At 29.7% G+C, this 15,973-nt stretch overlaps 3 protein-coding genes across 3 annotated transcripts in view; 1 reads left to right on the top strand and 2 right to left on the bottom strand.

The window, feature by feature from the left end:
* Nucleotides 1-292: 292 nt before the first annotated feature.
* LOC143229036 (cofilin/actin-depolymerizing factor homolog) lies at nucleotides 293-4,671 on the top strand. The gene is made up of 3 exons (XM_076460704.1): nucleotides 293-429; nucleotides 2,793-3,073; nucleotides 3,955-4,671. The coding sequence occupies exons 1-3, from the start codon at nucleotides 427-429 to the stop codon at nucleotides 4,115-4,117; spliced, it is 447 nt and encodes a 148-aa protein (XP_076316819.1). The 5' UTR covers nucleotides 293-426; the 3' UTR covers nucleotides 4,118-4,671.
* Nucleotides 4,672-5,549: 878 nt separating this feature from the next.
* Nucleotides 5,550-15,973, bottom strand: part of LOC143229032 (ryanodine receptor-like) — a 243,367-nt gene continuing 232,943 nt past the window's right edge. Inside the window, 4 exon segments of the mRNA XM_076460689.1 lie at nucleotides 5,550-6,262; nucleotides 10,847-10,898; nucleotides 11,609-11,709; nucleotides 12,591-12,655. The gene's annotated coding sequence lies outside the window, so the exon portion shown is untranslated.
* The window catches only part of LOC143233358 (ryanodine receptor-like), a 31,065-nt gene continuing 21,246 nt past the window's right edge, over nucleotides 6,155-15,973 (bottom strand). The window contains exons 13-16 of the mRNA XM_076469533.1: nucleotides 12,591-12,655; nucleotides 11,609-11,709; nucleotides 10,847-10,898; nucleotides 6,155-6,262 (exon numbers count right to left, since the gene is read on the bottom strand). Of these exons, the coding sequence (XP_076325648.1) occupies nucleotides 6,155-6,262; nucleotides 10,847-10,898; nucleotides 11,609-11,709; nucleotides 12,591-12,655 (326 nt within the window). The remainder of the gene's footprint in view (nucleotides 6,263-10,846; nucleotides 10,899-11,608; nucleotides 11,710-12,590; nucleotides 12,656-15,973) is intronic.

Genomic DNA, 15,973 nt, shown 5'->3' with positions numbered 1-15,973 from the left:
CAGCGTATCCGTGCTCTCACGTGACACTTCTTTTTAAGTTCCGGCCATCGCAGTAGTAATTTCTGCACGCTGACTCATCTCTTTTCAAGCGGCATATTTATGCGATATGAAATATAATCCTTTATTTCAAAAACACAAAATTAATACTTTCAAGGTATTAATAAAACCTGTATTGTAAAGTGATACAATTGCAAAGTTTTTCCGTGTTTGCGAAATTTTTAAAAGAACGGCTCTATCTACATAATTAATCATAATATCAAGCGCAAAATGACGTAGGGACCAATCAAAGATTGTTAGGTTTCCAGAAATATGAATGCGTAGTGATATACCTTATATTACTTAGAAGCTTACGTTGTCTGAGAACCACCCTTCCTTTGGAAACGTGAACGTTAGTGAGATTGTCAGTGAAGTTTCTTTAATTCAAACATGGTAAGTTTTGCCAATTTAAAGTGTATTAGTTTGTGCTAAAATGTTAATGTATGAATAAATATTTGTTTGATGTCCTATCCTTAATTAATTATTCTTAGAAGTTTAGAACAATGCCTGTCGACACCGGTATTATTTCGTATTTGCACTTACTAAACCTTTTTTTTGTTTTTTCCATTGAAGTATTAGTAATTATAATTTAACATTGATAAGTGGTAATACGTTCAATGCTAATTTATGCTTTAGATTTGGTATGCGAATTATTGTAGTTCTCTAACAGGTGAATATATGTTGCTAATTATTAAATTAGATTACAAATGTAAGGACTGCTGCTAGTATTATTGTGTGGGTAATTTCAACTGTAAGATCTAATTGTACTATTAAAAAATTGTGTATTAATATTATTCCACGAGTGCACACTGTAAAAAATCGCCGTAACTTAATTACTACTTAGCAATGACACTAGATTTAAAAATTTGGCAAAGTTTCAGTTGTTACTATTTTCAGGTGTAGTTAGGTTTATTTGAATTGCGAGTCTTGGTTGTTTTTGTTGTTGGTATCTAAATTTAGCATACCATGCCTTCTAACCAGATTAGTTGTTGCCACATGTTAGGAGTTTGTATTGTTAACATTTTTATTATAGTACAACCTAAAACATTGACTTATTTGAAACAACATTCAAACTTAAATATGTCAAACCATGTTAAGACTTGAGACCGTATCTTTATGCAAGTTAAATAATTTTTTTTCTATTTGGACTAAAGTTAGAATGTGAGAGTTTTCTGTATGAAATTCTTATGGCAGTCACACTTATGTTCAGTGTAAATAAAGGAACTTTTGTTGTGTACTTGTGAGTGGTAAATTAGTTAATGTAACTAGTTTATTTTCTATAACATTACAGAACTTGTGTATATATATATATATATATTTTTTTTTTCTACAAGTGGATCTGTGATGTAAATGTTAGTCATCAATTTCATAATCATGTGCCTGCCTTCTAAGCTTTGACTTGTGTACTTTGGGCCTAACATGGAATTTGTTAGTTGGATGATTAGAATGAAAGCATTAACCTTGTTACGATAATTCATTTAACCATCTCTTGAAAGTGTAGTCTTTTCATAATTTGTACATAATGTTGAAATAGGACAGTCGTCATTTATTGTATGTAACCTAACTTGCAGCTGTCTCTACACTCTTGGCCTTCATGCTGTGCAATTCATGTACAGTTGAGCTTGAATAGACTGGTTTAATTTGAAATTAATAGTAAACTTCTACCAACTGTTGTTCTCTCTTCCCAAATCAAATGCTGGGAACTCTCAATTTTAGTGACTAGATTAAAAAATCTTAAACATGATAACTGTTAGGTAAGGCTGTCAAATAAATTTCATGCCTTTGGTGTATGCATAAAAAGTGGAACAATTTAAAAAGAAAGCACCTTATAATAATTTTAAAATTTTGTGTAATGAACTGTCAATGGTTTGTTTCCCAAGAGATAGTGTGAGTGAAGAGGTCTAATTAACTAGAAAAGTTATTAGTGATAAGGTTTTATGAAATTCTAAAATATCCACATTTAAGAATGTTAATGTGAAGTAAAACTGATTTTGATACAAAATTCTCTTGTTTTGTTTTGTTCCTATCAATTAGTTTTGGTTAGTTCAGGGAGTACTGCCTAATTTGTATACCTAAGAAGTATTTATACTTTTGATTTGTTTGGTAATATGACAATATCTATGTGCTAGTCACGTACACGTAAATTAGGTAAATCTTAAAGTGATGCACTCTTATGAATCTGTACACATGATTTAGTATTTTAGAATATTTTAATTTGCAAATGTTTTATTATTGCATCAACTAAGTTCCATGTGTGATGCAAGATTTTTAAGTCTTTTCCACCTCCTATGAAGAGTGTGTATTTATTGTTTGGTAAAAAGGATTCATATTCCTTATTACTAGGATTTATCTTTAGTGCTTTTGATTGAATATTCTCTGAAATGTGTTTATCTCGCATTTTGCTGTTTTAGTATTGTTTGAAATGCTTCTTTATATTTCAGGATAAAGAATGTTTGGTATACTTAATAATAGCATGTATCCCATTTTCCTTGGATTTGGTTATTAATATGTTAACTTTTGTTTTTTACAGTGACTATAATTTACAAAGGTGCTTTATTTTAATTGTTTTGCTGTTTCATCTACTACATAATGTTGCCTATATTTGTTAGTTGTCAATATTCAAATTGTTTTGAATTGTTCCAATATGATAAAATCTATTGATTTGTGGGATATAAGAACTTTTTTCCTATACTTAAGTTGGATTATTTTAATCAGAATTAAATGCATGAATATCAGTTATTGTTTTTTTTTTATAGGCTTCTGGTGTTACAGTTTCAACAGAATCCAAGACTTCTTTTGATGAAGTAAAGAAGTCTAAGAAATATAGATACATCATATATTACATCAAAGATGAAAAAATTATTGAGGTGGAAGCAAAAGGTGAAAGAGATGTAACTTATGAAGACTTCCTAGTAACTTTCGAACAGTACAGGAATGAATGTCGTTATTGTGTGTACGATTTTCCTGTTAGAGTGGCAGTGGAAGGAAGTGAAAAAAAGCCTGATATGACAGTAAACAGATTAGTGCTAATGTCCTGGTTAGTTTTTTTTCTTTTGGGATGAATATATATAAAAGGTCTATGGTTTAGAACTTGTGATTTAAAATTCACTGCATTTCAAAGTATACTGAATCCTAAACGTGTCCTTGTTTATACATGCCTAAATTCAGTGAAGTGTTTTACGGTATATGTATTTACTGTTATGAGGATACATTACATCCTTGTATGTAACTGGTGAAATTGTAAATTAGTAATGAAATATTTTTCAATTTTTTTCAGGAAATAAAAGGTATCAAGCAATATGATAATCACTAATGTGATTTAATATCTGACTTGAAAAATACAAATTAATACTAATTTCTCAGGACAAGTTATCTTAATTTGGGAGGAGAAAATATAACTATAGTTAACAGTTAAAACCAACTCAATTGATAATGGAAGCTTCGAACTCTGAAGATTTAAAAAAACAAGTTAAGGTAAAGGATCAGTTGGAATCTTGGAGCTGTAAGAAAAACCAGTCTGTGACTGGTATAATGTTCTGTAGTAATGCAATAGGATATGTATGACCAATAAAAAAAATTGTGATGGGACTATTGTTATAAACTCTCAATGGTAGATACTCAAATTGGCCCTTATCAAATCTACAATAGTGGTCTGTTATGTTACACTACATAGTTAACAAAAGATGATCTTAAAATATACTTTTAATTTCATCCATTTTGTCAGTGTGGTTGAGTGATAATTAAATCTTGCCACTGTATTATTTATACTAAATTTATAAAAACTATTTGTGACTTGCATTTAAAATGAGTATTAAAGAAAACATTCCCTTAACTCAGTAATGAGTTTTAATATCCAGTTGTCTAGCTTTATATTTCAACATTTAAAAGGTAACTGTCTACAATTTATTATTTATCTAGGTGCCCAGATAAAGCTGCAGTGAAACAGAAGATGATGTACTCATCTAGTTTTGATGCACTCAAGAAAGCCTTTGTAGGAGTTTACAAGTGTTTACAAGCTTGTGACTCTGAAGAAGTATCGGAAGAGGTAGTAAATGAATCGCTCAAGAAAGGTGGAAAGTAAAGTAAGATTCCCCATTCTTCTGATTGTCATTTAATTTTGCAAAATGTGGACAGGATTCTGTTTAACTCAAGTTGAGTAGAGTTCAGACCACGAGCTCCAATTACCATTTGATTCATATCGGTTTATTCCCCCTTCCCCCCAACAACTTGTGTGATTACTAAGACTTGCAGATCTTTTGTAAATGTTTGTGCTGTAAAATATTTCTATGCTGAATTTTTTTGTTTTAATTGCAGTTTGTCGTGTGGATATATCGGTAATTGTAAACTAGTAAAGCAAATTCAAAGTCTTAGATCATTGTATCTTTTGTTTCTGAACATGTATTTCTATTTTTCATAAATAACTATGTATAATTTAGTTTCTTTATAGTTGCACTGAAATATGTTTCACATATTAAATCTATAAGTATGTCATATGGTAAGCTTTAAGTAATGCTTTTGCTTTGGAAATATCTTTCAACAAAATCTTTTACCACGAATAATCTGACAACTAAGACTAAATATAATGGCACATGTAATTCATCAGGTAATTTATGCCAATAAATATAGAAAATATCATGTTTGTGGTTCAGCTGATTTATTTAAAACTATTACATTTTAAACAGTGGGCATGGAAAAAAGTAGTTTTTGTACTACAGCATGTGAGCAGATAGGAAAGCTTGACTTTAATCAGTTCTTAACCATTTAGTTCATGTGCATAAAACAAAAACCTTCACACTAACTACTTTTTCACTGATACCAAAATACAGTAATGATATTCCTACTGTTAGAGAAACAAAGTGAAGTACAAGCTGTAACATCACTCTAAAATAGGGTTAGTTAAATCACTTTGACCTTCTGCCAATCAAGATAACTGTACGAATTTGCAAAGTATAACTATACTACTGCTGTATTCTGTATAAATCAGTTTATTCAAATCCTGTGTTATGCAATTGTTTAAATAGCAGGCTTACTTAGGTATATTTGTAACAAGTAGTTGTAGTTGCTATAACACTTTACTAATCTTACACTAACTTAACATAATTTGTAAATTATACAAAGTAGCTAGCAGAAAAAAACATCTTTGTACTTGTATGAAAACTTAAACTAATTCTTATTTTAAGGTTACACCATACAGGTCTTACTTAGCATGAGATGTGCTTTGAAAGATTACTGCTCAGAAATACGGCTCATTTAAATATTATACTTGGTACATAAGTTATGATACATTCTTCCTCTATTTAAGATTGATCACAAAGTATAATTTAATACATGTAACATTTAGGATTGTGTTCTTGGATTGTCTGCTTGATTTTCTTTTTAAACTTAATTTGTAAGTGTTATTTTTTTTTTTTATTAATACATCTATTCTCAACACATCCTTGTGGAACAACCCTACAACAGTCCATTCTGCAGTCAGAAAAGTTTTAAAGTAAAGAATGATATATACACATACCTATTTTGAATATTTTAATCATAGGTTGTAATTGTTGAAAAAGGCTTATGATGCAACTCACTATACAAAAGAAACTCAGTTTGAAACTCCAAATATTTGTTTTTAATATTAGAGGTTACCTGATTAGAAAATTCAAAATAAACTACCATAAGTCAAACCACATAAAACATGTTAACATTTATAATAGTTGCACATTGTTCTACTCTAGTTTACAGAAAACCACACCTACCATGGCAACCAAAGATTTGTCAAAATTCTGCAGTATATTTCAAACGTTATTACGTTTTTGTTTTTAATGGAGTTGTACAGCGATAAGCCACTTCTGGGTTTATAAATAAATGTACAATGTCTTCTCATCCTTTAGCACTTGCATTTATTTCACTAAGTAAAATAAATTAATCATTTCTAATGGTGGATTTAAAGAGAAGTTAAATATTTCTAGAAAGACATTGGAGGATAGAAGTGAAAAATTATAAACTACGTTCTTGTAACAGGAACTATGTTTTAGTGTAGCAACTCTACACACAAATAATACACATTTTTATGTACAAGCTAGTTTAAGTGTTCATAAAATATGCAGAGAAGTACTGGATGGTACAAACGTGATCAGCCAGCTCCTCCCATCAATTCTTCTTCATACTGTTTCCGGAAACAATCGCCAACAGGGAAGAAGTCCCAGCACCTCTTCTGATATAATTCCCAGACAAAAGTCTCCTATTATAAGAAGTTTTAAGATGTCAAAACAATGTAATTATTACACATGTACAAGTTATGGATTTATTTTTGGGTATTATTAGTTGGCCTAATTTTGCTCACAGCTGGTTTTGTAAACAAGTTTGTTAAAATGTGAGTTCTTATTAACCTTTATAAAAGGAAGTTTAATTTGTCGTATTTATAGTTACTTCACTTAAGGATGTCATTATGTTATCAACAGGACACATTTTAAACAGCTGTTTTGCATTACTGTGTGTGTTTTTACTTTTTCATTACTTGAAGTAATGTCTGTTTTATGACAAGTAGAAAAAGTCAAACCATAAGATTATGTATGTATTTACCCAGTTTCTAATTTGTATTCTAAAAAAATTGTTACTTTTTAATAATAGTTGGGCAGAAGAGCAGTTTCTATACAACAGTATCTTAAAAACAAAGTGTGGATAAAATTCACTTAAAGTTAATTTATTCAGCATTTGTGACAAATCTTTAACGAAATATCTACAAGTTATTTACAGAATAATTTTAACAGAAGCAATACATTTTATTTTGAAGGCATATTGTGAACATTCAAGACCAATACTTCAATGTCATGGACGTATTCCCAACAAACAAAATATTTTGCAACAAATCTTCAAGTTGATGCCTTGCGTGTAAGGACTTACAATTAACTCTTTAACTCAATGCCTGAAGATAAGGATCAAATTCTTTATATTTGTTAGTACGTTACTTGACAGATGCTTTCTGATTAGGGTTGTCATTTGTAAAACAACATGCTGATACGTTACTGAATCTAAATGCCTACAGCTCATGAGCCATCAAAGTGGTAACAGATATGAACCATTTCCATCACCTCTGACTCAGTAGCAATAGTACTGTAATGTTCTGCTAGCTAGTAGCCAGTAGATTCAATATTTTCTTAGTATCATGAAGTAAATAATGGTTCAGGTAGGATTTTGTACATGTGTGTACGGCTTCACAAAAAAAATTTTCAGAGCACCATGAGAGGCCTGGATACAGCTGGTTTCAATTACTATGCTGAGGGCCATTCCAGGAGGAAGGGAGAGAGAAAACTTTCAGAAAAGGGGAAGGATGCTTAAGAATGTAAATAAGATGTTAATTGTACTTGCATATTAATTAGAGTACATTTTACACTCATTTGTACAAGGGATCAAAGTGCACAAGTCACAACCTTTTTATTGATAGTTACCACATTTCCTGGTGTTGAATATGCTATTTTTTCCCCCCCAAAAAATCTCTAGGTCAAAGGTTACATTGCTCATAGGCCTAAGCCTAGAGGAAGCATTTCGATACTAGACAGTAATCCAAGCCCCTCTATATGATCCAGAATAATATGTACAAGTTACTTAGTATTTTAACTAACAAATACATAAACAAGAACAGGTCACCGTACATGTGGAGCTTAATATTGGCATTCTTCTAACTCCTTAGGCTTAGAATAATGTTATTACTGGTAATATGTATATTGCAGCAGTAATATAAGGTATACACTTTCAAAGGTAGATAATGATACACAAATAGTTTATAAAATACGAGAGGTGGGTAAGAGGATTTATGTACCATAAGTCACTAAACAATCCATGAAACAACTTTGTAAGATTGGAAGTGCTGCAACCTTTTTCTTATGTTTTACCCTTTTTTTCTTTTCTCAAAATTTAGCTAATCAAAGGCGATGTGTCTTGATGCTGGGAAATACAATACTTAATAACCTTATTAGTGATACACAAGAATAAACTTAACAAAAATGTAGTTTATGATTATAAGTTTTAATTTCAAAAGGAAAACTTAAATTCTCAGTTCTGTGTGTCATGTGGTACACCACATATATTTTATATATTCCCTTCTCAGGTTGTCAGAGATGCTAACTAAGCAAAACTTGGATAACAGATACTTACATGCCAAAATATAAAATTTAAACAATTTTCCTGAATTAGTGATGTATAAATAAATTTATGACACCTATCATTGAGGTTTCTTCCACCTTGTCATAACCTTGAAATTTATTTACACCCATGTGTTATTTTATAATCAACAAAGAATTTTGCACCTACAAGAAACTGCTGAACGTTTTTAATTTAAATGAGTCAAAATATTTATGTGTGATTAATTTTGTTGAGCTCCAAGTGCTAATGGAATTAGTTTAACATTTTTGTAGCTTAGTTAGAAAACCAGTTAAATTAGAACAGTTTTAAAGCCATTTTATTCTTGTGTATGATAGTGTGTTGTGTTTATAATTTTAAACAAGCATTAAAAAATTTTGGATCTCCACTATTGTTACAAAAGAAAACTAGGCTACAGTGCTTTGTTGACAGCAAAACGTAAGAGTCCAGACATGAACATCACTAAATTGCTTGTTTTATGTGTATATCTTTTATTTATCGTTATTAAAGTAACTAAAATGTAAACATGAGAAATTTATCATGTTGACCACGTAAACGTAAATGGGAAATAATTCTTGTGATACTCAATATCCTAACTCATGTGTGCAGCATGGTTGTAATTTAATCATGTTGAGCTTCTAGTTTGACATTTTGTTAACACAAACTTGTGGATTTTGGCATATTCTGAGACCATCTTAGTGGAGCTGTAAAACAACAAAACTAAATGGACCCAGATTTGAAATGTTTTAACTTTGGATGTAAGAATAAATAACATGTAATTGTCTGTTACAATATGCAGTCATTTCTGGAAATAAGAAAAACAACATTACTTCAGATTTATTTAATGTTTTAATTTTTTTGTTCTAGTGTCCACTGCTGTTAGTGTTAGGATAGAAAAAATAACACAAAATAAATAGCGTTTCTGAAAAACAAAAGACCATATTCATTGAGGAGGTTCTTGAGGTAATGAAAATAAATTATGAAGACTGTAATTTGAAACATTATTTTTAATTTTAACATGAAAACTACTTTACATTCAGACTAGTCAGAGTGCAAGTCACACTCATTCAGTATGTACAAAGACAAATCTGTGATAAAATAAATTATGAAGACTGTAATTTGAAACATTATTTTAATTTTAACATGAAAACTACTTTACATTCAGACTAGTCAGAGTGCAAGTCACAGTCATTCAGTATGTACAAAGACAAATCTGTGATAAAATAAATTATGAAGACTGTAATTTGAAACATTTTAATTTTAACATGAAAACTACTTTACATTCAGACTAGTCAGAGTGCAAGTCACACTCATTCAGTATGTACAAAGACAAATCTAATATAAAAATACTTTTCATCAAAGTTCTGATTTTAATGTATGACATACTTGTAATATTTACTAAAAGCCTACCAAATTTTGTTAAGATAAACTTAGAAAATTTTGAACTATGGTACATTACTAAGTACAACCTAACAGAAACTGGGTTGATGAAATGCCATACACATAGTTTTAGAAGTGAAAGATTGTGTGATATGTTGCAGGAAGTTATGATACTTGTGTTTCCATTAATAATTTTTGTTGTGCTCACTAAGTCTTTCATTGATTTTGTAGACTGTTTCACTTAAGTACAGCAGATAGGCCAAAAATAACATAGTATGAGATGGATTAATAAAAAAAGCCTTATATTAAACTTTCCTAGGAATCCAATAATCAAAGAGCAGTTGGTCATGCATTCTCACGTTACTGAACATGTTGTTTTACAAGAAAATCATCTGTGAGATCTAACACACTAATCAAAACACCTGTAGTTGCTTATAAATATAACAACTGTCTTCAAGAAACAGCTCCGTTCTAATTTGAATAATAAATAAAAATCCCAAATGAATAACTTGTTCTTACATGTGTGCATATATTTTACATATCCAGAATTTATTTTCTACTCATGATATATTTTTATCACCTTTGTTCCAGTAACATGTTACATTAACAACATTTCTATATATAAGACTACGATGTTCAATATGTGTCCCAAGAATTCAGTTGTATTTCAAATTGTTATTCTATTAAACTTCGCATTAACAACTATCTTGATGAATGGTCTTGGCCTGAAACGTGGAAATTAACTTGATTTTAAATTAATTTTATCTACAACACCTATAAGTTTTATACAATATTTCAATTACATATGCAAGTTTTCTATTTCCCAATTGATTAAGAAGACAAGTTTTTATCTTGGTGCCTGTCAAACAATGTTACAAATACAAAAAGAATTCAACAAAGTAACTTTTCATTTTCAGTGTCAAACCTATTAAACAATTTCATTTTTAACAGCTTTCGTTAAGTGGCACCCACCAAATTCGGGTAATTACAGCTCACCTACCTGGCTACTGTGGTTTTGTAAAACCCCTTTCCACGAAAATATTATAATAAAAGTGACTAGGGGATCTTAGTCAACAGCATAAATTTAACTACAACCTTATTTTAGTCTTGTTAACATAAGGAAAGTTATATCTAATGCTTCTGAGTGAGCAAGAAACAAAGAGTTTTTATTACTTCTACCTATTTCAGGTGCATCATAAAAAACTAGAATGTAATACTCCTAGTGCAAATAAAGCTAAAAAAGTGTCAGAGTTACCTGACTACACATAAATATAACGAAAAACTGGAATAATTTACATATTCTTACCTGACCTGTATACTCAGTATCAGGTTTATTGATTAGATGCATTAAGAAGAACCTGTAAGAAAAATTAATAAACTACACTGGTAGAATTGTCTTTAATTTTGGTGACCATGTTTAAATGTAACAATAAACTTGTTAGCCTATTAAATCTTAATTCTTTAAGTGTTATTAATATTTTAGTAAGAGTATTTGAAACAAAAGTGTTTAATTTACTGTACAAAATATTAAAATTGTGATATCTTAGAATACCAACTAATTTACAAAACTGTTGCCAATTTTAAACAATATCACGTTTTATGTTCCTTACATAAATAAATAAATTAGATAATTTGGCATAACTGACTCCTTTTGCCTTCACTCTCCAACTATGGGTATGTACTTTATTTGACATTTATAGTGCTTTGTACCCTGCACTATTGAAATTAATATTTGGGATTATACTACAAGGCATACAATGTATATTTGATACCCCTTCGTTAGAGGCTTAGTTGTTTTTTGAGAATTATTTTAATTTGGAGGTGGATGATTGACAAATTGAGCTAATTATGTATCAATTTTGTGGGTTAAATATGTTTTCATTGTTATCTTTTAAACATAGAAGATAACTATTTAAGCTTTGTGTTAATGAACAAAAGGGTACAAATTGCATCAATAAGTTTGATTATCACCAAATTTCTAGTCACTTTTGTTTAAATATTTCTCTTATATACTTGAGAACTTAAAGAAACAATTAACATTTGTTTAAAGTTCTAAAATTAAACTTACATGTAGTTGGCAAGATTATGTTCTTTCTGGACATGAGTGTCAAAACCGTGGGGAATTTTGTCAAAGTAATCCTTCCCGATACCACAGATGAAACAGTTGGACTAAGGTTAATAGAAAGGATAGAGTATAGAAAATAACAGTAATGGAACATAAAAATAATTTGCTTATCAGTGTAACACATCCAGGTCAATTATTACAAAATAAAATTACAAATGTTAACTGATCAGTAATTTCGATGAACTGACAAATTTATTTTTTCTGTATTTCAAATAACTTGCAAATCTAAACTAGATCAAACAGATACAAAAAATTGATAAACTCACAATATATTAAATACAAAGTTAATGAACTCTTATCAGTGATGTACATGGCAATAATAGAAGACGGGATAAAGAAATATTCATATAAATGCTAGGAAAAAAAAGGTTGTAACCAAGTTCAGTAATATAGCTGAACTTAAGATTAACCGAATTCTTAAGGTTTTATTCACAACATTCAAGAGTGTTGAAAAGACAATTATAAAAAATCAGGAAAAATTCTTAATGCAATACAACTTGTAGAATATACTTGATTATTAGTTTGGGAATAAAGATGAATGCTGAGGTATTATTATTATGTATCTCAAAAAATTATTATGATAATAATAGAGATGCTTATAGGTATTCATTAGGAAGAAGATTGTATTTACAAAAAATCAAGAATATTTTCTGTGAAAAGTTTATATATCATTGTAAAAGCTTCATATCTAAGATACAGTCATGTTATACAACTGTAATAATAATAATTTAGTTTAACTTGCTGGTATGCTGCCCAATCAAGTCCCCTTGACAATAATACACGTGTATTTTACAAAAAAAGTAACTTTATATGTACATTATTGTAAAAAAACGTTAGCCTAAAACAATTCTAGCAAAGAGTAAAGTAGTCAAGTTGATAAGTTAGTTCATTTCAACTGGTATTTTCAACAACTAAAAGTATTTACCTCCATATCATCCACCACGCTCTGCAGTTGATCTCTTAACTCTCCAAAGGCATCAATAATCAAACCTGAAGTACACACAGAAGAAAAGACTTCAAGGACTAATTTCATTATCACACAAAAAAAAACTTTAGAAACAATGGCAGACTACCTTTTTATCAGAAACAGACTGAAATCTAGGTTTCTTAGCAAATGGAGTTGACAATACTCTTTAATGATAAAACAAGTCATAACAGAAATGTCAATATGATCATGTTAGAAATCAGTAAAGGTAAGAAAAAATGACGTTTTTTCACCTTAAAAACAAACTTAAGTTGAATAACTCTGTAATGTTTACTAAAGTTATTTTCCTAGAAATAAAACAACGATAAAACAGAACAATCTGTATTAAAAATAATATCTATCACTTTTTAACTTAGTAAAAATATTTTCTTTCATCATTTTCAATTCTATATTTGTTGAATAGTACTTCTTAAATAAAAGAATGGATTCTATCAAAAACTAACCATCTTCTTTAAAAATATTAGAAGATCAAACCTTTTGGTAACTTTACGTTTCTTTTGTCTTCTTTGTAATATTTTATCTATAACCTAAATTACAACTGATGTTTAGTAACTTGATAAAGAATATATTATATTGAGTCTATTCCCATTGAACTTGCTTGTAAATACCATATATATATACCAAAGAAGGACCACTTATCTTTTGGCATGATAATTTAAAGAACACATTGTGTCCAGAAGGACTTTCATATAAACAATATCCAGAATCTGTCTACTAACATAAGGCATGAACCTGAATCTAAATAACATGCTTTGAGATGTTTTGAATTGTTCTTGAGCTGCAGATTTAAACATCACACCATATTTTGGGCTGCTCCAAAAGAGGAGTGGAATTCTATTCCACAACATTTGTACTAATAATTAGTCATGTGTTTATAACAGATTTAAGGCTGTTTAATACCAAAAGTGGACCTATTTTTCAATCCTCTCAAGGCAGGTATTTATCTTTCAGATGTTGTGTGCATACTCAGTTTTCAGATTTCAAAATGTTAAGTGAAAAATAAAATTATAATTCTAGTTCAACAAATTTATGTCATCAAATAATATTTACTTTGTGTATTTCACAAAGATAAATGAAAAAAATTTCCAATTTCATATCTGTATATTTCTTTCATGACATTGTTAAGGGTATTCTCATCCAACTGTTTGTACTTATTAATTAGCTCTTCTGGGCTACCTTTCCTTTAATCATTAGCCCCTACATGCACCACAGAAACTGCATATCTGCTAGTCTCCGTGATCATATATCCTGTTATGTTAGTTATAGCCTTCCTCTGGCCCCCTGGGTAGAATAATTTGATTCTTTTCTCTCTGTTTATCCCACAGACTATTCTATCCACATGACAAAATAAAATATTGAATAGAAGAGATTCTAATCTATCTACATCAAAACAGGATGAAGTGGTTTAGTAATAATTTGTTTATCAACGTGCCAGCAGTCAGGAATTCCCATAGATACGAACAATGAATCCTAACGTGAAATTTACAACACTTATGAACAAATCATAGATCTGTACATTTCTCAGTTTCTTTGTATGTTCTTTTCATTCCTGACAATGTCTTTATGTTAATTTATATCTGTTTGAAAGTTGCAAGAATATTCTTCTATAACAAGACAGCTGGTAGGTTTAACAAATACAGTAAAACAAATGCTAACTATTCAGATGACAAAAATCCTTTTATTTTATAGGTTATTACTATTAAGTTTATTCTCTTTAAACAACATGCAAAAATAAATTATTACTTATTTAAAACAAACTATATTTATTAGACATAAATTTATTTTGACCAAGGATGTTGAAAGAAATCACAACACAACACCTGAAAATGATAATAATAATGTGATTTTGTCAGGTAATGTTAAGTCATTGATAGATCTTCATAAGTCTTTAAGATATTTGTAACAAAAAGTATTGACTTCTTGAATCAGTAATATACAGTATCAAGAGAAATGTACTGACTCTCTCACTACAGATAGGTTGAAGTGCACATCCTAGAAAATTTCAAAGGACTACATTCAATATTTAATCAAACTATTTTATTATAATTGAAAACAAATAAACATAGCATCAAATCATAGTTAAAAATTTGAATTTTAAAATAATATATAAATTCTAAGTTTGTTTGTAATTAAGCACAAAGCTACACAATGGGCTATCTGTATTATGCCCACCACTGGTACTGAAATCTGGTTTCTAGTGCTGGAAGTCCACAGACATTCTGTTGTGCCATTGGCAGGGCTATAGTCTTCATATGGAGGTGTTAAAATTGCATAATACATGTGTGTGTGTGTGTCTTTCTCTCTCTCTCTCTATATATATATATATATATAAAATTTCCTTGGACGATATAGTAAAATGTTAAGTTCTGAATCTTATAAGAACATATTTAAAACAATTTGTCAATTTCCTATAGTATGGAGTCGCACCAAACATGCTCTCCCTCCCAGCCGTGGGGGCATTATAATGTGACGGTCAATCCCACTATTCGTTGGTAAAAGAGTAGCCCAAGAGTTGGCGGTGGGTGGTGATGACTAGCTGCCTTCCCTCTAGTCTTATACAACTAAATTAGGGACGGCTAGCACAGATAGCCCTCGAGTAGCTTTGTGCGAAATTCCAAAACAAAGCCTATAGTATGAGCACTGTGACACCTGTTAATTGGTTAACTCTTTCTTCTCTTTTATTTACAACTCCTCTCAGAAGAATGAAATTTAAGTTACTTGTTTGATATAGTTATTACTCAGGCAAAGCAAATCATAACTTTTTATAGCCTTCAATCTCATTTATTCACTTCATCAAGCTTAGCTAAATTTTTAAAGGCTTTTATTACACAGTTAGAAAGCCAGATAAATTAAGACAAGTTATATGAGATTGTATGATTTGTATGTGTTATTATTGTGTATTCTTAGGTGCATTATTTAAGTAAAAAATACTTATTTTACTAGTATCATTGGTATAAAAAAACTTAATAGTTGATGGCAAAAATACAAGAAGACATACATCTAAGTACAGTATTCCTAATTTATTTGTATAAAATAGCTAAAATGTAAAAAGTAGAAATTTATTTGTGACCATAAAGATTTTTTTAATCTAACCTAATAAATTTGTACATTATATAATTTAATATGGAAACTTGGTCTTAACATTCACTAAGTAATTTACTGTTAGCATGGTTGGATTATTAGTCTGACATGGGTTAAATGACAATGAAACAAATAAAATTTAAGTATAAAGAGCTTTAAACTACTTAGTAGTTTTCCAGCACAATATGCAGTCATTCTAATAAGAACAGAAAAGAAAAAAAGACTTTTATCATGGTTACAGG

The sequence above is a fragment of the Tachypleus tridentatus genome, chromosome 1, assembly GCF_004210375.1.
Source record: "Tachypleus tridentatus isolate NWPU-2018 chromosome 1, ASM421037v1, whole genome shotgun sequence".
Taxonomy (NCBI): Eukaryota; Metazoa; Arthropoda; class Merostomata; order Xiphosura; family Limulidae; genus Tachypleus; species Tachypleus tridentatus.
Note: the sequence above shows the minus strand (reverse complement) of the source record. Positions and strands in the feature narration are given on the sequence as shown.

Bases quoted from the DNA above. Each gene is read 5' to 3' on its own strand.
- LOC143229036 (XM_076460704.1), top strand. The intron at 3,074-3,954 runs GTTAGTTTTTTT...TTATTTATCTAG, and splicing joins AGATTAGTGCTAATGTCCTG to GTGCCCAGATAAAGCTGCAG.